This window comes from Sinocyclocheilus grahami, unplaced genomic scaffold (assembly GCF_001515645.1).
Source record: "Sinocyclocheilus grahami isolate Dianchi unplaced genomic scaffold, SAMN03320097.WGS_v1.1 scaffold33.1, whole genome shotgun sequence".
NCBI lineage: Eukaryota > Metazoa > Chordata > Actinopteri > Cypriniformes > Cyprinidae > Sinocyclocheilus > Sinocyclocheilus grahami.
Window position 1 is genome coordinate 2,467,599 of NW_015505212.1, and position 26,034 is coordinate 2,493,632.

Sequence of the window (26,034 nt, forward strand, 5' to 3'; positions counted from 1 at the left end):
CATTTGCAGATGTTCCGATGGAAAGAACAAATCTGAACCGTTTCATCGTAATGAAAGCGTTTACTCTGGGGCCGAGATGGGACAAGTCCCACATCTGTCTGTGAGGGCAACCTCGGGTCCACTGAGCTTAAAATGCTTCCTGATTGCGTAAAGCTTAAATTGCTTCTCTCAGTGAAATGTTGTGCATGTGAAATTTGATTTCATGAGATTAAAAAGCCTTCAGGCAGGTGGATGCCAGTTTTCCAGACAGGCGGATAGAGCTGGTGAAATCTAGGATGTGCTCTGCACTTTCCAAAGCTAACAGGTGGAAAGGGAAACACCTGTACACCTGACTCAAGAGTGCTAATGAAAAGAAACAGACAAACTTAGCTGTATGTACCACTAATAAAAGCAGTCTAGAACCTTCTACATTAACTTTTTCAATGACCAGAGCAGCTCTAAACTTATTATACCGTAATAATGTACACTTTTGGTAATCAAAACAATTGATTAAAACAAAAAATATTTGTATTAACAAAAACATTCAGGCAAATAGAGAGGATTCAGAATGGAGAATCAGTACTGCTCCCTACTGGTGAGCCCCTCACAGGCTTACCACAATCCTCAGCCAGTTATTTTCTGCCTCTGCTGATTATATTTTCAACCTCCAGCATCATATGATCAGCCTATTGACCTGAACGAGAATAAAAAAGCTCATGACTGCCTTATACTCCCCCTCCTCTTCTCTACCAATGATTTTAAAAAACATCAATGAAGGGAAAGACTGATTCAATTTATAAACTATTTATAAACAACATGACTGGCCTTTTCCAGCCTTCTAACAATGGTCTTGGATTCATATATAGCTGTACTCTCAGGGAAATTCACCTCGATTGTTCTGACAACGTATGTCCATAAATAGATGAACAATTTTAATCACCTTCAAGCATGATTACATCACAATGGCTTAAAAGAGGTCTGAAATAAATAAATCCAGAGAAAAAGGAAAAAAATATATATTGTGGAATATTTTGAGTTCAAACGAGACCACGTCAGTCAAACACGAAGCTACATTAAAGCTGGGGAGAGCAATTGTTCGAGCTAGAGACTGCCTTCATGGAAAGTCAACACATGACACACCACAAGCTGATATCAGTGATGGCTGTAAAACTGATTTAATCAAAGCAAAATTTTATTGCGACTGGCAGGAAAAATTACCTTATACATCCAGATGCCCAACTGTTTTAATTTTGGACAATTACTTCTTATTGGGTGGGTCTGAGATAAGGTTGGACCGTATGACTACCAGTAAACTGGTCAAAATGAGGAATCTTAAGGTGTTTTTTACAATCGCTTTGAAAGTGGCTCGTCCAATCAGAATTTAGAGTCCCATTAATCAGTTTTATAATGTTAGATGTACAGTTTTGAGTCTTTTGTTTATAACTTTTATTTTGAACTGATGCTAAACTTTTTCATTTGTTCATTGTTAATAATCTTGTTAATTTTCATCAAAAAATCTAGATGATAAATTTAGATGATGTACCTTTTGCTTCTAAAAAATGTATTCAATGGCTTTTCGAGGAATAGGTATTACCATATAAATATTAAAATAATTTTTTTTAAAGAAATGAATACTTGTATTCAGCAAGGATGCATTAAATTCATCAAAACTGTAAACATTTATAATGTTAAAAAGGAGATCTGTTTCAAATAATTATATTTAATTCTATTAAATTCTATTTTAACAATAAGAAGAAATGTTTCTTGAGCACCAAATCAGCATATTAGAATGATTTCTGAAGCAGGATCATGTGACACTGAAGACTGGAGAAATGATGCTGAAAATTCAGCTTTTTTATCACAGGAATAAATTACATTTTAAAATATATTACAATAGAACAGTTACTTTAAATTGTAATAATATTTCACAAATAACTCAGTTTTTATTGTATTTTTGATCAAATAAATGCAGCCTTGGTGAGAATAGGAGACTCCTTTCAAAAACATAAAAAAATCTCATCAACCCCAAACTTTTGAACAGTAATGTCTATTGTGATCTATACTGTTAATATGACATAAAAGTAAGATTTTGGTCTGGGATGCCAGGGCTGACGAACACAAAGCAAGCCTGACATTGTTTCTCATTTTTCTTTTTCGCTCATCTCCCCATGTCTCCTCCAACTGTCTTTCTCTCCTGGCAGTAATGGTGGTGTTCCTGTTGTTGTGAGCTATGTGACAGATAACTAATTGTGTGTGACTGAGGCTCTGAGGATGATGGATCTTTCTGGGACTCATTTTTGTGTGTTCTGGAAACTAGATAAATAAATGATTACAAGTGTACAACGACACATTTTAATATTCTTCGTTTCTATTCTTCATATTTGAATGTTCTTATTTTAAAGGGCCAACACGGTTTTATTCAATAAACAATATGCCTGCAACATTTCTTGGTTTTCTTGGTGACATCTTCATGTGCATGAGTCACCAGTTATTTTTTTTCTTTCATGAAAATCTAATATGTCTGTATGCTACGTTTCTATGAACTGCTTTGGGAGGTGGAAAAAGCAAGAATGTGCAGGTACCACAGTCAGGTACTAGTATTTAAGTGGGTGCATATATATGACTGTGTGTGTGTGTGTGTGTGATGAAAACACTGACTCAAACTGAAAAACTTGTATTGTTTTTTTTAATAGTATTAAGCTTCAAATGTGAACTAAACATTGGATTGGTTTCTTCTTTAAATAAAAAAGTGAAAATATAGGCTACCTGGTATTATAATGTTATACTAAAACTAAAATTTAAATACTTGAAAAACCCTTAAGATAACTAGTACAAAGAAAGAAACATCTTAAGCACGCAGAATAACATAAGTTGATTTTGAACGACTAATTGCCGCTTTGAACGATTACGTAATTGTGGCATCCGTAATTGTAATCGCGATTAGAAATTCGATTAATTGTGCAGCCCTACTGCATATATATATATATATATATATATATAGAGAGAGAGAGAGAGAGACAGATAGAGAGAGAGAGAGAATTAAAGATTTTTAGAAAACCCAAGATATCCATGTTTACAGTTATCATTTCTTTAAAGAGGAGAGATAGAATGTCAGCATATTTTCTTAGCAGGCTGAAATAGAATTCTTGGCAGCTGAAAATGGGTCTTCCAAAGTTAAAAGACTGAATTATAAAACAGCAAATTCAATAATTAGTAATGTTTCGGACAATTTTTATTGATGAAATGTTGCCTTTGTGAAAATAAGCCTCAATTCGGTTCAAAAACAACACTTTAAAACTTCTGCTGATGGTGATGGACATGAGGCTGGTGAAAAGCATGGTTGAAAGGCCATCTTGTTGCATTTGAATGCTGTATTACAATACAATATTAACTGCAGCGGATGCTGTGAATTGGAAAAATTGTGACAACAAAAAACCTGGGTAACACTTTATGTAAATGTTAACAATCATTTACATTATACCATAATGCTAACAAACACACACATTTTCTGAATTCTGCATTTAACCATTCATTAGGGAATATTATGATGGACAGAAAATATAATATGAAAGTGGACCAGATGATTTTTACTCACGTTTTTAGGGTTCCTGACGTCATGAGCTCTGTGACCAGCACAATGCACTTGCGGCCTTTGGAGGGCGACTCCCATGAGTCGTAAAAACGCACAATGTTTGGGTGCTGCAGACCTTTCAACATGCCGGCCTCTTCCTTGAAGCGCTGGCGCTCTGATCTCGAAAGCTTCCGATCCTGCAAGGACAAGAACAGAAGAAATATAAACCTTTTAGCCATTCATTTTACTTAAATGAGATGGAAATCATACTTAACAGCCGTTTATTGCATGTTAATAATTTCTCAACTGATACACTGAGGGGTAAGTATTACAGATGTGCTTTAAATCAAATGCCATGGCTTTATGTTAAACCACTATGGCTCATGAGGGAACTAGAGGGGGTCTACTAAACCTTAAATAACGTAACCCGACCCCAGATTCCTGCCAGACCTCCGAAAGAGCCTCTATAGACAAAGCATAAACCACAGGAGGGGACTAGACTCGTCCAGATTAAACACAAAGTGGTCCTCTTATCCTGTGCCTAATCCCTGTATGGACCACACACAAAAGACACCTATAAGATAAAGAAACCGCAAAAGCTAGGTGCAAGTTGCAACTGGTTTAACATGACCAGTCATGGAAAACTACACTACATCATCTCCCTTGATTCTCTGACCTACCCAAAAAACCTCTCTCATATTCTATCCAGGGGAGCCTGACCTGCCCAATCCCAACAGTGGCCGGGTTTTTGGATGGAATGCACCTCCCTGTGCATGTGGGTATCCAAGCGTTGATGTCAAAGTTCCTTTCCGGTCAAGCACAGCATATTAGGGCTGGGCAATATGACGATATTATCGTATACTGACGATGTCTCATAAGTATCGCAATGTCGATGTCAACAGTCAGGTAAACAGACGATTATCGACATTATTGGAAAAAAATGGCAAATGATAAACCTAGTATGTTGCAAAAAATATTTTACATAGCCCCATAGTCACCATACAGGTATTTTTGCATGCAAGAATGAAACTATTTAGTAGGAGGGTTGGGAATCGAAAAGCTATTCCAATTTTGGAAATCAGATTAGATGCGTAAGGTCAGGAATCGAATTACTTCCTATAAAATTAAATTCCGATTCTGCTTCTCGATTCCTGTATGCGCATTTATTGTGATTTCAAAAGATTCAACTGCAAGAAGAAAATAGAACTCACTTCTGCATTCGCGCACTGTTTTCTGTGCTGCACACACACAAAGCGCACACACAAAAACCGCCTCTTATATACGCGAACACTGGACTGTGCTCTCTTTCTCGCATTCTTACACATTCGAATGAACAAATACACAGAATTATATCAAAATATCCCTTAAATACAATCGGTTATGTCTTAAGTGAACGCAAAGAGCTGAGAAAAAAAAAACAAGGGTGTATTGGATCCGTGCATTGACAGCAGCCGATGCCGCCAGTCATTAATGTTAACCAAAGAATGAAAGAAAAGAAAATCCCTCACTGATCTTGACTGAATCACTTTTGTAACCTCAGTTTATATTTTATTTGCCTGTTGTTCGGCGCTGACTACTGTAACGGCAACGTGCATCTGTGTATTTTGGAGATGCGTTCCAATATAATTGCAAGCCTGATCATTAATCATTATTATGCTTGCTCCAGCAACCGCCAGTGATGAATTAATACAGTGGCACTTTGTGGAAAAAAGGCCACTTTTCTGTGGCCTACTTTTACACAACCCCAGCGCTTAAATCATGTGTATTACGCGAGTGCTTATTCCATTCTGCGAAAGACGTGCCCTGCATACCTGGCGGGAAAATTGCAACATGTATCTTATAAAAGCTATACGTAAGAGTTCAGTGAGGACACCTATAGATTCTCTGGCTTTCTGCAACCAGTCTATTTGGTGTCATTGATGTGCTGCCATTCTAGAATGCTGACGGTGACATTCTTTCTCCACATTAATGCAGACAGGGTCATTCATTTCCCAAATGCACTAACAACTGTACTAGCAGCAGGCATCTGCAACCCATTAAGTACCACTAATCCCAAACGACAGTATAGAGAGAGGTAGAGAGAGAGAGAGAGAGAGAGAGAGAGAGAGAGAAATTATATCAAAATATCCCATAAATACAATCGGTTATGTCTTAAGTGAGCGTAAAGAGCTGAGAAAAAAAACAAGGGTGTATTGGATCCGTGCATTGACAGCAGCCGATGCCGCCAGTCATTAATGTTAACCAAAGAATGAAAGAAAAGAAAATCCCTCACTGATCTTGACTGAATCAGTTTTGTAACCTCAGTTTATATTTTATTTGCCTGTTGTTCGGCGCTGACTACTGTAACGGCAACGTGCATCTGTGTATTTTGGAGATGCGTTCCAATATAATTTATCCTTATTTAGGGTATAGGCCTATTCTATTTTGATCTGCAGTTTAATAAAAGTTAAACAGAAAAAAAAGATAAATAGTAGCACTGCAAATTACCCTGCTTCTAAATAAATAAAGCAGTAATTTTTTATTTTGTTTAAAAACGGGCCAAAAGAGACTTCCGAACTAGGCTACCAGAAAGGGAAAAAAAAACCTTAACCTTTTTGCTCAGTCATGAGCTTTTGATTTTAGTCATGTATGATAAATATCGAATAGCCTACGTTATAGCTTGACTACAAGTTTAAAAACAACGCTACAATTGTTATAATCAAGGAAATTAAACTTACCATCATGAAATGTGTCTACACACGTGATAATGCCAAAAAGAAAGAGAAACATTGGAAATAGGCATATTTTATTCAAGACATTACTATATGATATCAACATGCATTTATCATTCTTACAATCACCGCCAGAATGTCCAACTTCACCATGATGAACTTAAAATTGGGTTCTATTATTTTTCCTCAACAGTTCTCCTCACAAAACGAAATTCATTTCAAACACAAATTTGAAAAGAACACAGTGGAAATTATTAGCAACACCAACATAACAGCAAAGCTAATGTTTTTTGTTAGTTTAAGCACAAACTAAGAAAAGTAAAACCAAACTTTAAAGTGGCAATAATTAAGACCAAACTGAACCTGGTGTTTATGGTGCATTCCGGCAATGTTGTCTCGGCAAGGGCGGGGCGTGGTGGAGGTGGGGCTTGGGTAGACAATATTATCGGATATCGCGATATTTTTTAAGCCGATTATCGATATTTTTGACATATCGCCCAGCCCTACAGCATATGTGCCCTTCTTATCTATTAACTAACTCGCAGGCAAACAGATCAGCTTTTATCTCTGGTTCTGCTTAGTCAGTCACGTGCGCTTGTGCACAGACAGTTCAGTGAACAAGCGGTTTACTCGAATGTCGCACATGAAAAAATCTCTTGGTCTACATCTCTGGCCTGGCATGGAGATATAAGCGCAGCTGTGGTACCCTCCTATCTGTGAACAAGCCAAAAACCACCGCAGTAACCAGATACAGCAGCGAGCCTTTCTAGAAAACTCACCTCTGCTCTCTTCTGAGAAAATAAGCCAAATGCTAATACAATAATGATAATGGATACGATGCCAACTCCTGAAATTGAATTAACACAGAGCTGCTCTGTTTTTCTCAAAAGGTCTTTTCTACTGCAGTGCTATTTCCACAGAGTAATGGGACAGATAGTGTTTGGCCCGCTGAGCAGCATCAATGCAGATGGGACTCTCACACCTGATAAGTGTTTTTCAGAAGTTGTGTGGGTGCACAATAATATGCAATAAGACGCTCGTGGATGTGGGGGGAACTGGATCAAAGCAGCTTCGACCACATCACAGAGCTGGACTAAATATGTAGTAAGAGCAAACCGAACGTAATTTCAATAAGTGAATCAAATCTGCAGAGCAAGCTGAGAAAGAGGCAGCTGTGAGAGCTGCCTCTGAATAACGGCACACTTGATTAACCCCTGAGATTTGCATTTGTAAAAAGGCAAATAAAATGGATTGCATGACTCATGCTAGCGGGCTGCATAGCATTCTCGTAGGCAATGCCAGTGGGGAAGTTAAGTGAATCAAATCTGCAGAGCAAGCTGAGAAAGAGGCAGCTGTGAGAGCTGCCTCTGAATAACGGCACACTTGATTAACCCCTGAGATTTGCATTTGTAAAAAGGCAAATAAAATGGATTGGCATGACTCATGCTAGCGGGCTGCATAGCATTCTCGTAGGCAATGCCAGTGGGGAATGGAGCAAACGGTAGATCAAAGCTCTGAGAGATAAGAGCTGGCTTCAGTAAACGGTGAACCTCAACAGTTATAGATAAAACTAGAGGCTCCTGAACTCTGGGATGGTTACCATGTGTGCAACGGGTCAGGTGTTGCTGGAGTCCAAACAGAGGTTGCGTGAACCAAACAAATTCTGTCATTTACCATTTACAGATAATTCAAATGCTTTGTCATTTTGACATGAATATAAATAATCTGACAAGACTGTAGTGCGTGTTGTCATTTTCATACAGCGAGAACAGAATAAAAAGTGCTCAGCACTGTTATCACAAACGTTCTTGTGATATCAAAGTCACATTAAAAAAACTAAACAATTAGTTAAATAAGCCTATTTAAATAAAAGGAAAAAATATAAATACAGAGAGAAAATTATATTAATAGAGAGAGAAAATATATTTTATTAAAAAATAAAAATTTTAATTTAAAAAATACCTTTTAAACATTTTAAAATGTTTTAATTAGTCAAATAAGTTTATTTAAATAAAATATTAATAAAAAAATATATTAAAATTTGATGTGTTTAATAAATTAAGAAATTACTATAAATGAGGTAGACGCAACATTATGAATTTTTATATTTTTTTTAAGTTGTATACAACGAAGATTACTGGAGTATATTTTATAAGAAAAAAAAATTACTTCAAAACTCCACATTTAATGTTACTTGCCATGTCTTTGTTATATAAATTTACTAAAAATGAAAACTGTTTCACCAGCTTTTTTTCCAGTTTAAGAGCATGAAAAAAATTACAACTCAATCTGTCAAAGTGACATGGCCAACTTGCTTGAAACTCACTTAAAAAACTGCTTTTTAAAGTGAGAGCAAGACAACAACATTTTAGTGGAATAATTCATATCTATGCAGAATGAACTTGCAGTCCAGCTGGAACTAACTACTTGAGTTTAGAAAAGTTTATCGCATAATCATTAAGGATTTTCTTCACAGAAGGGGTGTGTTGTAACCAGCTGCGGGCTCTGGCAAAACATACAGCCCTCCATAAGCTCATTTTCTCTGCCATAGGAGGAAGTGTTAGTCCTCTAAATGCAGACAGCTGCCGACCTCTCTGTGTCTGCCAGGCTACAGATCTAATGATTCGCATCAGGCCGCGAACGCATCTTTTAAAACGGGGCCTGACAGTCCATGCTAAAGTTCACATCAGCAGGGGAACTTCCCAAACAGTTTACAGAACAAACAGCTGCTTTTCATATGCAGCTCATCCAGTTCTCGATTTCATGTTCATATAAAACAGTTTATCCTTATTCAGAGTATGCTAACACCATTGTGGAGTGAAGACCACATCCTCGGTTACGCTTGCACTATAATATGTCACATCTGTCCAATCTCATGCCAAAAAAAGAACGAAGGGGGAAAAAAACTGGCTCCGGGCCCTGGTTTCTAAGAACACAAATCCATATCTGTGACAGTACTTTTCCACAATAATGGGATCCGAACTGCAGAACCTTGTTTTGGGCCTCTTGTTTTGCAGTCGCGCCAGATACATTGCAAATCGAACAAGTGTGTGCTTTGACATTGATGTGAGAGTTTAAGGTGGTAGAAAAGTGGTACTATGAACATTAAAGGCCAAAACTTAATCTAAGGAAGTAAATTAAAGCTCAATTTCATGCACTGTTGCATTTCAGAGATCAATACAATATTACATTAGCTTTAAGTAAATATGGAATGAAACATCTCTGTTCATTAATAATGATTGTTTTCACAGCTTTGATGGTGTACATATGTTATTATGAGCCGTTTTATAAAATATGTAACAAGATCCAAGCTCAGTTTCTCCGACCAAGGGGTCAGTGGTCTGAAAAAGGTTGAAGACCCCTAGTTTAACAAGCTTCTCGGTGAGCAAGTTATTTAAACAGTCAGCATTTAATTGCACAACATTTGAAATCTAACACTCCACTTTGGCTTTTCTTACCACCGCAGTAATGCAAGAATTCATGTTAAGTATATACGTGTATGCATATGTTATGTATACTTGCATATAATATTTGTGTGGCATTACTCTAGCAATAGGTGTACTTCCTGAAGTGATTGTGGGCATGCAGAGCACTTAGTCTGAGTTAATGGAAAGACAAAGATTCTGTCCTCCAGGGGGACCTCATTCTCTCTGATCTTCTCCAGGATTCATATTTCACAAACACGGGCGCCAGTCAAACAGTGATTCTAAAAATACCATCTACCACCCCTCCCCTGCTCGACCGTAGTGTGCTGTGCATCTAGTAGACAGTGGATATAAAATACCAAACCGAATCTATTCCCAAAATACACCAAGAAAGTCAGCTGAGAGGAAACGACAAATACACTCCACACCTCAAAGAGGTTAAAAATCCGGGTCCATTAATTGTGCATGGACTGAGTGAAGGAATCATCAGCTTAGCTGCTGTGATGTGCTTGATAACTGTATGAGCAACCGGGCTGATGGACAGACTCGATCACATGACTGCCTGAAAGCCTGCTACATTTCCCAGCAGCACTTAGTAATGGCCATGACAGGAGTTTAAGACATCAAAACAAGTATGAACCACATCCACTAGGCACACATGCACCGTCTTTGTTTTGCATGTTGCCTTGATAAAGTGGAAAAAGGACAATGGTTCAACGTGGAGCCTTCTGGGTGTTTCGGAGCCAAACGGATGACTGATCTGAAGTTAAAAAATCCCCAGTTACACAGTCTCAGCCGATGACTCCTCTCATGACTGCTGCACTCTCGCGGTTTCAAACCATTGTAAACATCAAAAGACTTTCATTTGACATCTGAACAGTCTGAAGCAGTGCATGCCCTGTTTTCTGTCTGCAGGTTGAAAGACGCTAAAAATCCATTAAAGCAGAAATTGCAGTTCTGTGTTGCAGCTATTTAAGGAAAATATCTAATAAAAGAAGAAACGTTTCTGAAGGTGACAATCTAACAAAGTATTGTTTGTGTTGCAAATTTTAAATCTAGTTTTTTTTCCACCTCCATTATTCCCCCAAAAAAAAGAAGAAAAAAAAAAAAAGAGATTGAAATGTTTACTGGATTTCTCATTACGGTCATCGGTTCAAATTTCCCAACTGATGCAGCTCATGCCTTCTCATTAACCAAAGATAAGCATTTAGCACAGCTATGTGCCTTCCCTACTGTTAAGTTTAAAATTGTCCTTCGCTTTATACATCAAATTGTGTTGCAAAAAATATTCTTGCTCTTGACCAACATACTGAGAAACACTAGATGGTGTTAAAAGTGACAAGACAGGACTTTCTTGCTCTTTTGATATAAACATCATGTACTACTGAATTTAGAAATACATTACCGTTAACAACTTTCCAATGCAAAAATTGGTTATTCATAAAAAATCATGAGCACTTTAACATATAACTGCTTATATCTAGATATCTATAGCCACTTATAGCCAAGTATTCAGCACAAACAAGAACATGAATTGGAGGTTAGCCAATCAGAGTCAAGGTCATTTAGATATAGAAGCCTTAAAGGTGCAGTAGCACAAAAAATATGTTTAATTCTAAAGGTAACAGAAAGGATCGAAAATGACCATGCAAAAGTAAATCACAACCTTGGTTGACTAACATTAAAAGTGGACTTCAGGGGGGGAAATGAAATATTAGAAGAGTAGAATACAGTTCCTTTAAACAAAAAGTCCTGTTGATTGGGTAAAAGAAACGCAGCAGTGCTGCCTGTGCTCAGCGGTGATTGCTTTGCCCTGCGAGTAGCGTTTCTGATAACCTCCTATGGAGTCTCAGTGCCGATCGAGTCGTCAAGCCATATAGGTCCTGTGGGGTTTACACAGAAGAGAAATGACAGAGGAAATGAAAAAGGAAAAGTGTAATAGTTAGGCATCTGCTTTGAATAGGAGTGAACAGTTGTTCCTTCAAACACCACTGAACTAGCTGCAAAAATCAGGACAGCTTCATCTAGATCTAAAACAAGCAGAGAATGCTGGACTCCAATTAGGGAAGGGAAACTAAAACTTGATTTTCTTTCTCTCAAAACCAAAGGTTTGCCATCAATCAGCACTTTACAAACTGCTCAGAACGAGAGCCATGTGTTCAGTGTGGCCTAATTTTTGGGAACTGCAGTTCACCCCCCAGGGTGATTTGGTGGAGAGCACAAGGTTTAGAAATCTATTATCTTCTAATGAACAATTCAGTTGTCTCTGTTAAGAGTAATGCTTGCTGGGAGGTAAACTAAGGTCAAGGTGAAGGTCTGGTGGTTCTCTGGACAACTAGCTAGTTGACTAGAAAGACCTAATAAGGCTGTTTTTTAGTCAAATGTGTTTCTTAATGATGTACAGCTACTGAATGGAACTGACAAAAACAAACAAACCGCTATAACCATAAAACAAAGTCCTCAAAAAAGTGAATAATGTATTATAAAATGGGAACACTGCTGAAAGCAGGCGATTTGAAATCTAACTGTATAGAAACTGAATGTTCAATGCAGTGAATTTGTTATGAAAGCAGAAGCCACAAGGTCTTTTCCACTTTCCAAATTCACCCACACAGCATTTCATGATAGACAAAGGTTTAATGTGTACAAAGCTTCAGAAGACATATCCCTGAATTATGAAATCAAAGTTATATCAATAATTGTAACAGCAATTATGAAATAATAATGTTTATCTCAAAACCAACACTCTTAAATATTACATCTACAATAAACTCTGCTTCTGACCGATAAATCCATTAGCTTTAATGTTGTTTTTGTATCACTGAGATGCTATAAGGGTTTTTATTAATATTTTAAATCAGTTTCTATTTTTGTTTTTCAATTAAAGTTTTAGTATATTAGTGTTGTTTTTGTGATTTGAATTTTTTTTTTATTATTATTATTTTTTGCATGTCTATATCGTTTTCATTCATTTTTATTTCAGTTTCAGTTTGGTTTTAGTAAGTTAAACTAAATGAAAATGGGAAATGTTGCCTTGAAAACCGGCTAAAATAAAACAAGTTTAAGTTTTTTTTTTAAATATCCTATTTTATTTCTGTTAAAGTTTATTTTATTTCAAGAAAATGTTTTCACAAAAAAGTTTTTTTTTAATGTTTTGCTTAACTATAACAACCCAGCTTAACTCACAATGTTCTTTCAATGCTTTTGGGTTGACTAAATCTAGCAAAGAAGTCCTAGAAACATTCAAAGAATCATTGTCCCAATGAATCATTTATTAGGCTTTGGGAACATGGATTGGTTCCATGATGCCATTCACCTTTCAAGCGATTCTATCATCTAAATTAATTTGCATCAGGCACTGTCCAAGTCAATAATGGCTTTCCTCCATACTAAAATTCAAATACAAATTGTCATCTGCATTACAGAAAGCATCTTTATGGGCAGAGCAGTTACATTCCGACTCCAAAGGTGAAAACTCAGCCAATACGATGCAGGATGGATTCCCACATTCAATACAACCTTGGCCTCATACAACAGACCAAAAAGCAAGACTAAACTAGCTCAGTAAATAACTGGAGCTATAAATAAACCGAGAACAATACAGGAATGCTACAAGGGGAAAAAAGAGAGCGAGACAGATCAAGATGAGGAGAGCAGCAGTGTAAGCTAAAATAAGGCCCTTTCATGGTCTCACTTTGAACCAGATCCGTGCGTCCCCGAGCGCTGTGTGGCCCACTATGTGGGTCAGAACGACAAGGCACATCTTCAGTACATCTCGCTGCCTGTCACAGGCTTTGGGCTGTGAGATCAGGAGGTGATGAGCTCTCCGTCAGAGCCAAGCACACAGCAGTCTAGTGTCACCCAGAGACAGGCCCCATTGTTCTGCAGGCACACCAGGCATTTACTGAAAACCTGCATGTCGTCTGCTACAACAACAGTACTTCTTGATTTCTGGACTCATTCCCCTCCCATTCCCAATGGCCCAATCCATCTTCCATTGAAATAAACCCAGACTTTAGGCAGGGGTGCATGGTGTGAAAGTCGAAGGGAGTTTGGAGTGACAGTCTCGAGGTCTGTACCCTCAATGTTTTGCTCGGTTGAAACGTTTGGTGTGACACCGCTAATAAATCACAGCACAAGACGACGGGCAATGGGGCGGATCACGCCGCAACTAGACCAAAAGCATCAAAATCTACATTGTTAACAAATCAAAAAAGTTGAGACACATGGGAAACACTGAGATCTTAGGTCTGCATTTCTACCATAATTAGTAAGATATCACAAATCAGAGATTTCCTGAACTTTAGAGACATTTCAAATCCCATAATCCTATGATCGCAAGGGGAATGCGTTGGCTTATCTGTATATTAAACTCTAGCCTCTCTGATCCATGATAAAGCTCCTTTTAATCAATATAATGGCTTATTTTTATTTGCTACAAATCGAGCAGAGGCAAACAATCCCTTTATGTAACAATGGTCCACTTGTCGTACTAATGAAACAAATCACCTTAAAAGATGTAGTAAAGTTTAGGAATGCCCCTATACTGACCAAAAAGGTGTTCCTAAACAGGCTGGCATGTTGAAATAATGACTGTTGCTTAATAAATCCCTGAAATAAGCAATTTAGAGTAATCCAAGGCTAGACAGAATAATATGCAGGTTAATGTGACATTCACAACTGTCATGCAAAGCATTAGCGATTGTATTATGAATCATGAATTGAAGTGTTATCACATTTAAAGATAGATGGCCAAAAATGATTACTTACCCTGTTTTTGTCCAAACAATGAAAGCCAATGTTGTTTTAGACCCTACTGATTCCATTTTATGGACAAATATGGTGAAAAGTTTAAAATATGTATATAATAAAAGGAAGTAAGTCATACCATTTTGTGTGTAAATCAAGACAGGACTATCCTCACCTGTTGAGAGGCTGAGATTTTATTCTTCTGCATTTGTTCCAACTTAACCCCTTTACAGCAAACAGAACAACCTAAAAGTGCCAAATGCAACGGGTTATCAAGTATCAGATATCACTACATACCATACCCATAAAATGCCCTAACTGCCAAAAACTAACTGGAAACTGCCCTAACCCTAAACATTCAAATTCCAGATAAATCAAGGCCCACTCACATTTAAAGCTCACAACCTAAATGGTTCACAGAGCCAGTCATAATCCCCACCAACCCTGAGGGAGATATAAAAGGATAACGTAGGTCCTGGCTTTGTATTTCGCTCTGTACACCTCCACACTCTCAAAGCCTCTCTACAGCCCAGCACACGCGCCCCCTCAATTATACTGGAATTAGATGCACTTCAAGATGGGGGGAAAAATGCTTTAGTGCAAAGCATCATTTGCACTTTAAATGCTGCATCCTCTGAGTATACGCATTTAACACAGATCAAGCAAATGAGGTCTTGAGTCACAAAGAGAGGGTGTAGTAACATTCAACTTTCTCTGGCTTTTTATGAGCCTTTTTTTCTTTTTAGCCTACATATTGCACAGCTATATGATAAACACCAAATTAAGGAGTAAAGCTAATTTGACATTTAATGAAGCAAACCGATACCCATACATTTGCACTGGGTCAGTCTGTAACGCATAACATCATTGGACGATATCTAATAAGCAGCAGCAGGCCCAAATTTGAAGATCTTTTGCAGATAATTTGGTTTGGACCACGGTAACATGCTTCTGTTACATTCGGGCTATGGTTAAACTTTTCCATATGAGTGTTCCTCACCGCCAAGTGGCTGTTCATGCAGCACACTAACCCAGTTTCCACAGTGGCCCCTGATCCTAGAGTGGAAGGTTACGTCCAACAACAAAAATAAATTTAACATAGTCTCATGGCAAACATTAGAGCTGAGCAAACACACTTGGACTCAAAGCACAAGTTGGACATGTTTGCCTCACCCGATGACAGCAAGCCATTGAGCAAGAGTTTGTGTACATAGGAGCTTGAAAAATCCCCTGCAATAACTAATCTCTCACCCTCATTCTTTCTACCTAATGTCCTATTGTCAAAGGCAGGGCAGGTACTTTGTCAAGGGCACACCATGGTGTTCTTATTTAAAAGGCCCTAACGAGCTTAGCATGCACTGCTCTGTAAAACATGGAGATAGAAATCATATCCCATATAGGGGCAGGTGTTAGTGTGTGCCAACTTGCCAATGAGCCTGAAAGCTTTGGAACACCATGCCACACTGTTGTTGGAAACTTGGGATCAGTATTCTTGTATATATAGTTAGTTTATATATGGTTATGTTTACAAAATCTTGTTGACCCTATGGGACTCAACTTGAGTGACCTCATCCCATTGGGAGATGGAGTATCAAGGCACATAAAAATGTATGCTGTGTCTTAAAATAGCTTGAATAATGGATCATGGTTGGACAAGCTAAAACATACGTAATAGAACATCATCTATACTATCATGTTGAGAAAATCTGTAAATTCACTGTGAGAACTGTCAAACACAAAGCAGGTTTGTATATAGGGGTCTTAAGTGGATTCATCTTCTGCCACGGGGGTAAACAGTTAGGGCGAGGATGCCTATGGGACGGTCACTGCTGCATTCTGCAGGTTTCATTCACTTTCTGACTCTCCAGTCATATGAAAATGTAGGTCAAAGTGGAATAAAGCCTAATCACTATGAGTAATATGCTCAGTCAGAGATTTTAAACAGATTTGTTATCTGGCTGGCCAGTAAAATGAGTTCATAATTAATGCGATTCAGAATTGTTACTAGTTTGGAAACCAGCATCCCTTATCTGCCTTTCAGATAATGAAAACACAAATCATTACAAATTATACACAAAGAAAACATACAAGAGGAAACTTTAAAAAACTGATACAGCTTCAGCACAACGGATAATTACATAACATTTGGTTTTACTTCCCATTAAAAAGGGATTTAAATGGTAGAAGTCATGGTGAAAGGAAACCACGAGAATGGAAATTAGATTTGCCTAGAAGAGGCCAGTCTTTCAGAACAATGACACAAAGCCACCACAGAGGAAATGACATGTCAGTCACTGACAAATGGGAAGGTCTGAATTCAGCCATTTGAATAGTATAAAAAAATGTTTGAGTATTAAAGAGTAATAGGACTGCTAAAACTTACTGGGTAATTTTGTACTACATAAAAATTTAAAAGATGACCTACACTGAGCATGACTGATGCTTTTGAATAATCCCTCATGGCATCGCAGGAGTCTTTTAAATTCTCCAAGAAAGAAAGGTCTGCAATACATAGTCATTTTATGACAGCGACATTTATGGATAGCACAGTACAGCCATAAAACTTGGGTGTGAATTCCTAGGGCTAAGGAGGAGGAATGCATAAGATCTCGGGACCATACATCAAGAGACCCACGCATACACATGTCTACATCAATAACAGATGTTACTTTGCTAACCGTCTCCAAGTAAGTACTGTGGCATGACACGGTTCACGAGAACGGGAGAAGAACGCAGCTTTTTGCCACGAGTAACCTAACAGTCATGTTGGGATGACGCTCGTGACATAAATCAAATCCTTTGGAAAATTGTGCAATAGTCATCTACATGGGCCATGTCAACATCATGCTGCATTTAATGTGATTTTTTTGAAACATGGGTGCTGGTCGCATGGACTTCTTAAGTTAAGCTAACGGCTGCGAAATAACATTCAAGATAGAGATATGAATACCTGAATATCTACTTGCAACTAATAATGTCTCAATGCCACAGCTGCCTCCTTTTGAAGCCGTTAACAACAGCTAACGGCTGCGAAATAACATTCAAGATAGAGATATGAATACCTTATATACGTACAAGCATCCAAAGCCTCTGGAATTATGATTATTAAATAAAGATCTCACAACCTTTCCCAGCATGAACCGGTCTCAATATCACAAATCTTTGCAGTCACCTCGGAGTGAACTCCAAGAACATACAGTTTGTTTCAAATTAGCTACCTTAGATATGAAAAGATGAGGAAGGGGGTGTTCAAAGACTTGAGTTTTTAATAGGATGGAACTTTTATGAGCGGGCTATTTGTAGATGAAAGGGAGAAAGAACGAGTACAGGCACAATTCTCTTGTCTGCCTGTGGCATTGATGCTAATAAACACCTTTGCTCTCTATAACAATGTCCCTGAACGAGGTTGGCTCACCTGTACGCTTCCTTGAACAGCACTAAGCTCGCAATTTTAAAGAAGCAAAATCATGAGCAATTAGCTTTATGTGGGCCTTTGCCAGGAACATCAGCCATTAGAGACAAGTAAAATAAAGATTCTTTCATTAGCTCCAACTGTGGTTAAATCTGTAGCTCTATTAGAGGAAACAAAAATATTCAGGGTTCATAAGACAAATAGTTTAAAGATACTTTCAATAGTGGTGGCTTGTGGTATAAGGCATGATGGGCTGTCAGTGGCCACACTTTAAAAAGCAGCAAGTTTTCAGAGACTGTTTCAAATTACTTAATGGTCCCAATGAGTGGAGCTTGGTTTAATATTTTGTCAATGATATCATTTTTAATTGTGGCTATGTTTCCAAATACTCCATTGATGCCATTGAAGAATGTGAACGTGAAGTATGTGGAGGACCAGTAGTTGTCAGGTGACTCTTTAAATAAATCCAGGTGGTTTGTGCAGTGCTATGAATGACAGTTTGCATAGCTGAATTCAGAATGTTTGACATGTGTTGCCTTCTAGAAGCACAAGCAAACATTGCGCACGTAAGAAGGTGCAGTGAAAGACGTGCTCTGTGATATTCTGTTGAAGCGCACATAGTGAAGCGTTCTTTGGAATATGTGTACATAGTGGAATATTCAATGGAACTAACAGTTGACATGGATGGAGGTTTGATTTGCGGATTCGCCTACAGCAGGAAATAAGCAATTTCCAAATAATGAAAACCCCACTCCTCCAGGCTTCCACAACACAACAATTACATCAGTGGCAAAAGTTTACGAGGGGTCACAAAAACCTGAAAAAGGACCTGAAAAACAAGTTAAAACAGAAGGAGTGCACAAATAGAGGCTTATTTTAATGAGGCCTCTGGATCAGTGCAAAAATCACATGCTTACGATATTTTGAATAGCACCACTGCCAGGCGAAACAAATCATATTTATAGCCGCTCATCGCAAGGCAAATAAGCCAAATTTATTGGTGTAGACATTTTGAGGTCAAATGTACGGACAGCTCCTACAAAAAGCAAGGCTGTTTCTTGAGGGTGTTTCCTTCTAAACCTGCTGATAAACTATTGCTGCATGTCACGACCTTGCAGAGCCATATATGTGGTGTGAACATCCTTGAATGAGGAATGGTATGACGATGAGATCATTCAGAAGTATGAGAAAGCGTGAGAAGCCTGTAAAAACACTTCCACGAAACTTGTGACTCATTAAAAAGACCTTAATGTTTGGGCAGCCATGGTATATTACAATGAGCTTCACAGTTGCAATCAAAAACGAAAGAAATTGTATGCCATGCTAGAGTTTATCAATCTACATCAGTTATCAAACAGCCCAAGGCGCGTGAGTCAACTGATGAGTGATCTGAGCCAATCCCACTTTTCGTCAGGCTTGCTGCCACACGATTAGCGACGTGACACTGGCATGTTGTTGTTTTTGCAAACCCTCATCATGACACATAATAAACTTCAGATTTTACAAAAAGGCTGATTTGAATGTCATCAGTGCATTTAAAGTATGTGACGAGAAAACAGAAAAAAGCTTGGTGCTGAAGAGTTTGACAGCTTTCATAAGATAAACATAATTCTCCATGCATCTGGAGTGTGCCCTATTACACCTGCTGTGCGGATAGTGAGCTTTACCTGAACAGGAAGCCCTTAAGAGATCCGCTGCCATGGAAAAAAAGTCACCAGGTGATTAACAGCAATGATAATCATTCATCAGCGCTACTGCAGTTACCATAGTTCATTACCAGCTGTTAACTCTAATGATACAGCAGAATATTTTCGTCAGTGTAGCACTCACAGTGCGGCGCTCCCAAACTTAAGTGAGTCAAACCCAACGTGACCTTACCAACCAGCGACAAAACCAAATTCACATAGCAAAACTTGAGGATATGCGCTTAGGCAAACACTCTCTGTCTTTGTGCAGCATACTAGCTGAACTTATTTGCGGAAGTGGTGTAAGCGGCCAGCTGTGGACTGAATCAGCTCGTGTGCTGACAGTCAGAGGGAAGTTTGAGGCTCGTAACGTGGTTAATCTGATAGCAGCAGCAACCTCCATTGAGAGCTTGCTTCCTACAGGATGTGACTCATGATTGTGAGAATGTTTGAGGTGCAGTTACAGATTCACATCCGTCAGTTTGAGCAAACAACGCTTTCACACAAAAATGCAAAAAATGTGCAAATATTCCAAGAATCTCAGGCAAACAGGTTTTGTTTAATTAGCTGACAATCAAACTGTTGGCATCCAAATCAATGAAGTAAAAACGTAATTGACCATGAGTGTTTCTGGGACAGGATGCAACAGGAAATGCTCACTGTCTCTTTCAAACATGGCCACTCCCCCTTCCTTCTGATCCCATGAGTAACTCTTTAACTGCATCTGAAATTGCTCCCCATTTCCTAAATAGTGCATTATATGGGGTGTCGCATATTTTTGTATTATTTTTTAATCATTGCAAATAGGGATGTCAATTTTCGATAATTTCCATGATCGATTGTCGTTTAAATTAACGATCAATTAATCGTTTAACCTTAATGCTGCAAAATGCATCTATTGCAGCGGCACGCAGGCATGACAGGATGTGCAAAAGCCACTCAAACCCCCACCCCCCGCTTTCTCACCCGAATTAAAGGGGTTTTAGTCTGAATAAAATGCTAGTAGCGGGATTGTAAAATGAATAGATGTGATTATGATCATTTGATAAAATGACGAGAGCAAGCCGTAGTTACATTTGGGATCGTTTTACTTTGTTTACTGTTTCCTATCCCGTCACGGAGACCGCTGATGGCGCCTCTTTAAATGGTTTCGTGGTGCTCGTTGTTGTATTTTAAAACACAATTGCAATGTTTTCAACTGACATTATGGCATTTAAAATAAAATGATCCCAAACGTAACTGTGGCGCGTGTGGCTGTGCTGCAGTCAGTGAACCGCTTCCATCGGCGCTGCTGCAGCAAAACACACTGTTGCTCACATGAAACATTATCATGCGAGTATTATGACCAGTACTTAATTTGATCCTGCTGGATCCTGTTCAGGAAAATGTCAGATTTTGAATTTTTGCATTCCGGTAGGCCTATTTGTTTTTAAAAATCCGGCATTTACAGTGCATTAGATCGTGAGCGCGGGTTTAGTTAGATGTATTTGGAGGTTATTGCTCACGTACCTCTCTCATTCGGCACAAATCCAAATGTTTCCATATTCGCAATGTATTTGAATGTTAAACTATTATTTATAATGTTAACTAGGCTTGTACTTTACACGCATTCACATGTAGACGGAAAAGATCATCCTCTTCACATGAGCAAAAATGTCCTTGTCATTACAGCAGAGTGGACCGGTATACTACGGTCTATTTAAACTGACCAGTGTAACCTTTTATATGTTAGGTTGCATTTTATTTTGATAATGAACAGACTGCGATGTAAGTTTAAATTGCTAGAATATGTGGGGTGTGTGTGTGCGAGGCGCCGGCGCAATCGAACAGCTGAAACATAAAAAAACCTCAATTTTTGGAGTAAGATATAATCCGCAAAAGTGTTTACTTTTATTTTTGCATTCACAATAAAAACAGAATATTTGTGCTTTTGTAAAATAAAGTAAAAAAACAGAATGCGCATTCCTTTCCGTGAACTTGTTTATGGAGCGCCGTGCCACACTTCTGTTTTAAATCTGTTAGCTTAATTATTTAAGTTATTTTAGGTCTATTACTTACATAGGCTATACATTTTCCTTAAAGCATCCCATTTTGTCCTAGGGCTTGAAAACCTGTGCCCTAGACTAGTTAGGTTCATGCAGAAACATGTGAACGGTGCTCTTATAGTTGTGGCATCACCGTTTAGTGACATCATTGAATGTTCTGGGAAAACGTTTTATCAGTGTCGGTCACAGCGCCTTTTAATTGCGGTTTTGAATCCAGCAATGATTTATTTACAAATGATAAACTCTGATTATGACAAGTGTTGTATAAAAGCTGTTTATTAGAGGAATAATTGGTTAGCTGGAAAATGTTACATCGCGACCATGCTTCTGGATGCCGTTCGAGCCCATATAGCCTACATTTACGCGGCTTTGTTCTGGTTTGCCGGTTGGTCACGAATTTCCACAAATTCAATAATATTTAGGTATTGCTTTTCCTAAATCCTCACCCATCTAACCCTCTATTTCCGCAGGCTTATTTTATTGTCATTCACTTTTTATCACCGTTTTCACATCTCTTACTTTGGGAAACATGCGGGAAGGGAAATTAAAGATTACATGGCCATGAATTAAGAATTCATTTGATTTATTAATTTGTTCCCTCATTTTAGTTAAATCATGGGTTAAGGAACAAAATTAATGAAACATGGACAGTGGCCATAAAATTAATAAGTCGTTGGAACGAATTAACAAGTTGTAGGAATGAATAGCCTATCTGTCCTGTGTCCCGCAGCCCTGCAAAGCGCACGATATGAAACAATTATCTGGGGAAATTACTTAGTTACTACATTTCTATTGCTTTCCAAGTTGAAGAACTTTGTGTTGTTTCTATTTTAATGTACTTTTAAAGTTTAAATCACATTAAAAGCTTAATTTGTACATTATGAATGAATGATGATGCATCTATATAATGTCACCGTCACTCACAGCTGCTCGCACGTGTTTTGTGCATGAGCCGCACGCAGCCCAAAATTAAATAGCTTTAGATTTATTATATAAGTTTACAATCCACGAAATTGCAATGCTGGTAAAGTATGCATCTACAGTACAAAGTCAAATTATTATTATTATTATTATTACTACTACTATTAATACCATCATTAATTTCCATACCTAAAAAAACAAGCACATATATCTACAACTTCATCATTTCTACTCGGGAATTCACTTGTTCACTTTCACCCCATATGGTGCACTATTAGGCATTCGCTATACAGGATGGTGAATGTTGCAACATTTGGCTTCCTGTAGTGAGAAAATTTTACCTGAGAATGAAAGCAGCTGTGACTGCATAACAGAAGTAATCACTGGCCGCAGGAAATAGCTACTGGAATCCAGCAGATTGCCAATGAAACAATCTCTTATAAAGAAACAAGGCTTGCATTGATTATGTATTACATTAATTACAGTTTTAAAGACTATAAATCCCATAGACACGACCAAGAGGTTGAATAAGTGTAATCTGAGAAGTTGGGTAATGAAGGACATCTGAGTTCTGATTACAGTTGCAGAAGTCATCGAAAAATGCAAACACTGCTATCAATCAGCAGCAGTCAGTCTATCAGCTCACAAAAAAATTCCATTTGAAGAAATAAACTTTTGGCATTCCATATATGGGCTGAAAAGATCAAAGGGCATTTGGCTGAAGCAGGGGTTGAAAGCCCATGGGGTTCCCTGACCTGACCTTTTGTTGTCCTTTGCCTATCCATAGACATTTAGGCCTGACTCAGGGCTGACGCCATGAGGAACCTGATAGGCCCCTAAGCCTCCTTTCTACCCCTCACCCATACGTTCAATCAGTCAAGGCAATATGCCATACATCTACACATGGTTCTGGTTAGGGCAACAGCCACCCCCCAGGGACAGGGGCAGCTAGAGGTATCAGGCTCCTGACTAGTCACCCCCTGACTAGAGTGTTGAAAGCTATAGCTTTCAAGCACATTACAAGCAGATAGAGTCCTCTGTGATCACTCGAGAAAGGTTATAGAGAAGAAAACACGTGGAAAAGTTACTAGTGTGGGATGGCTTTTATTAACAACACAGAAACCCCTACACGTTTCCCATACACTGTGAAAAAAAGACCCTTTCTAGATTATCTGCATTCCACTAATCTCCCTCTCAAGAGAGAGGGGTTTACATAGTCAAAGCATGCATATTGAGTGGTTTAAGTTAACATTCATCTGTATGTAAAAGGCAGAGACTGTGTTCTCTGAAGAGTCTCACTTTTACTGGAGAAAGAATAATGACTGCAGTGATCTGACTAGCTCTCCTACTGTGCCTTTTATTGGGAAATTCGGTTGTAGGAGCCAGTGAGTTTGAGAAGCCCATTTTTCCTTGGAGTGATTTGAAGATTACAGCTTGTGTGTTTAGGGCTGAACTCAAAGAAAAGCGTTTCTGAGATTATGGTCTGCATTTGTAATTCCGCTCTGTGTGGTGTGATCGGCTCCTAGGGTTGCAAAGGGGTGGAACATTTCTGGTAAATTTCCAAAAAATACTGGAAAGTTTCCAAAATTTACTGGACATTTTCCACCTTTTTGCAACCCTATCGGCTCCAGTGGTCCAGTTCTGCTCCGGTCTATAGTTTAGCTGTCAGGACTGACCCTCAAAACCATAACTAATAGCTCCATTACATACAAAGATAAAAAAGGGAAGTTCAAATGCTCAAAAATGAAACTCGTGACTTATTACTGCAAACCTGCATGATTTTCTTTCATTGGAACAATTTTTTAATTCACTTAAAATCTCCCCTTTTGCCATTGCTCTCAAATTTCATTTGTACATATGTCCACTAAGACATGGCACACCAAAATGGGATTTTGAGATTGAAAATGAGATTTGACTAAAAGGAAGACTTGAGCAGTGCAAAAGTTGTATGGGCCACTTTTAAAACAGTTACAGGCCTCATTCACTAGGAAAGAGCAGCAAGGGCATTTTGCTAAACCAACATAGGGGTAAATGAAAACTATTTGAATTTTAAATGAACTATCCCTTTAACACTTCCAAAATGAATTTTTCTGTTAGTGTAAAATAATAATAATAAAAGAAATAAAACAATAAAAGCAAGGAACAGAAAACACAGGCTTGTTTATCATTGTTGGCAAAGAAGGTTGTGATACAATTATAATAAGCATGCAGCTGCAGTGAATGTTCACCATGTGTATCACAGAGCACATTGTTAACATGTATGTTAACAAAAGATTTATAAAGTCTTTAAGTCATTCGCAGGGAGGTCTGCCCAGAGGTTTCCCAGCAGTAAAAACATTTCACATTTAAGGAACTGACCATAATAGTTACTACCCTGCATATGATGCATTATATCTATGCAGGAGAGTTTGTTCTCCACTCTGAACAATGGGACTCTTGTGAGGCCCTCAACCCTGACATGCTCACGAGATGGAGAACTTCACCTCTCTGGAACACAAGGGCAGCACATTTCTATCAACGGTGGAGTAATTTACACAGAAGAGGATGACCCCCGCAGTGATCTGACACATGAGATACACTCACGCAAATATCTTTGCCCCGGAAATCATTTTGAAAACTACACTTCCTCAATCAGAAAAGGGCAAACGAAACTTATAAGAAGAGACATTACTGGTGGCGCGGTAACAGCTGTGGAGGGGTGGAGTGAAGCAAACAGGTTGGAGAGGGCTCAAGTTTCTGTCTCTCTGATTAGATGGACAGGCATCCAAATGGGCAAAGGGGACGGGACAGGAGAGACCCCTCAGCTGGGGCGAAGTGTGTGTTGATGCATACAGCAGGTTTAATGTGAGAGCGTAGCATTCCTCACGGCCACACTAGATACGTATCGCTCAGCAGTGGGCTCAGATGAACAAAGTTCAGGCATCTGCCTGGCAGCCATGTTGTGGATTGCTTCATCTCTTGGGCACTGGATCTAAACTGATGACTAGTGTGTGACCGCATGAAAGTCAATATGCAGTGCCAATTCCTTTGATGAGAAAAGCAAGTCATGGGAAAGAAAAGCAGGTTTGTAAACCATGAACAAAAACACTAATAAAATATTTTATATAAATGCTTCCTGATGATTATATAAACAATCCCTAACAGTGATGATTATAGTTGATGTCTGTTGCATCACTGGAAACCCAGTGTCAATAATTACGATGGCTAAATTTAATCCAAGACAAAAAACACACTCTAATAGTGTGACTAATATGGATTCATAATCCCTAGGATCACACAAAGGAATTGATGAAAATCTGCTGCCCTTTGACAATTCTTAGTAATCTCCTTACATCCTTTTCATGTAACAACAGCTTTCCTACACAGCTGGGATGAGGCAATGGTAAGGTAGAAGCCTAACATTTTCAGTTAAAGTATTGTATTTCTTTTTTTGTCGTTGATCCATTTGATCTTCACTTTAAAAAAAATTACAAATAACAAAGCTTCTAAAAAAGACATATCAAGAGTCTTCAAAATATCATTGATTATTAGAGGAA

At 38.3% G+C, this 26,034-nt stretch overlaps 1 protein-coding gene across 1 annotated transcript in view; it reads right to left on the reverse strand.

The window, feature by feature from the left end:
- Positions 1 to 26,034, reverse strand: part of LOC107581270 (serine/threonine-protein kinase WNK1-like) — a 73,116-nt gene that overhangs the window by 31,122 nt on the left and 15,960 nt on the right. Inside the window, exon 2 of the mRNA XM_016266772.1 lies at positions 3,575 to 3,747. Coding sequence (XP_016122258.1) covers positions 3,575 to 3,747 — 173 coding nt within the window. The remainder of the gene's footprint in view (positions 1 to 3,574; positions 3,748 to 26,034) is intronic.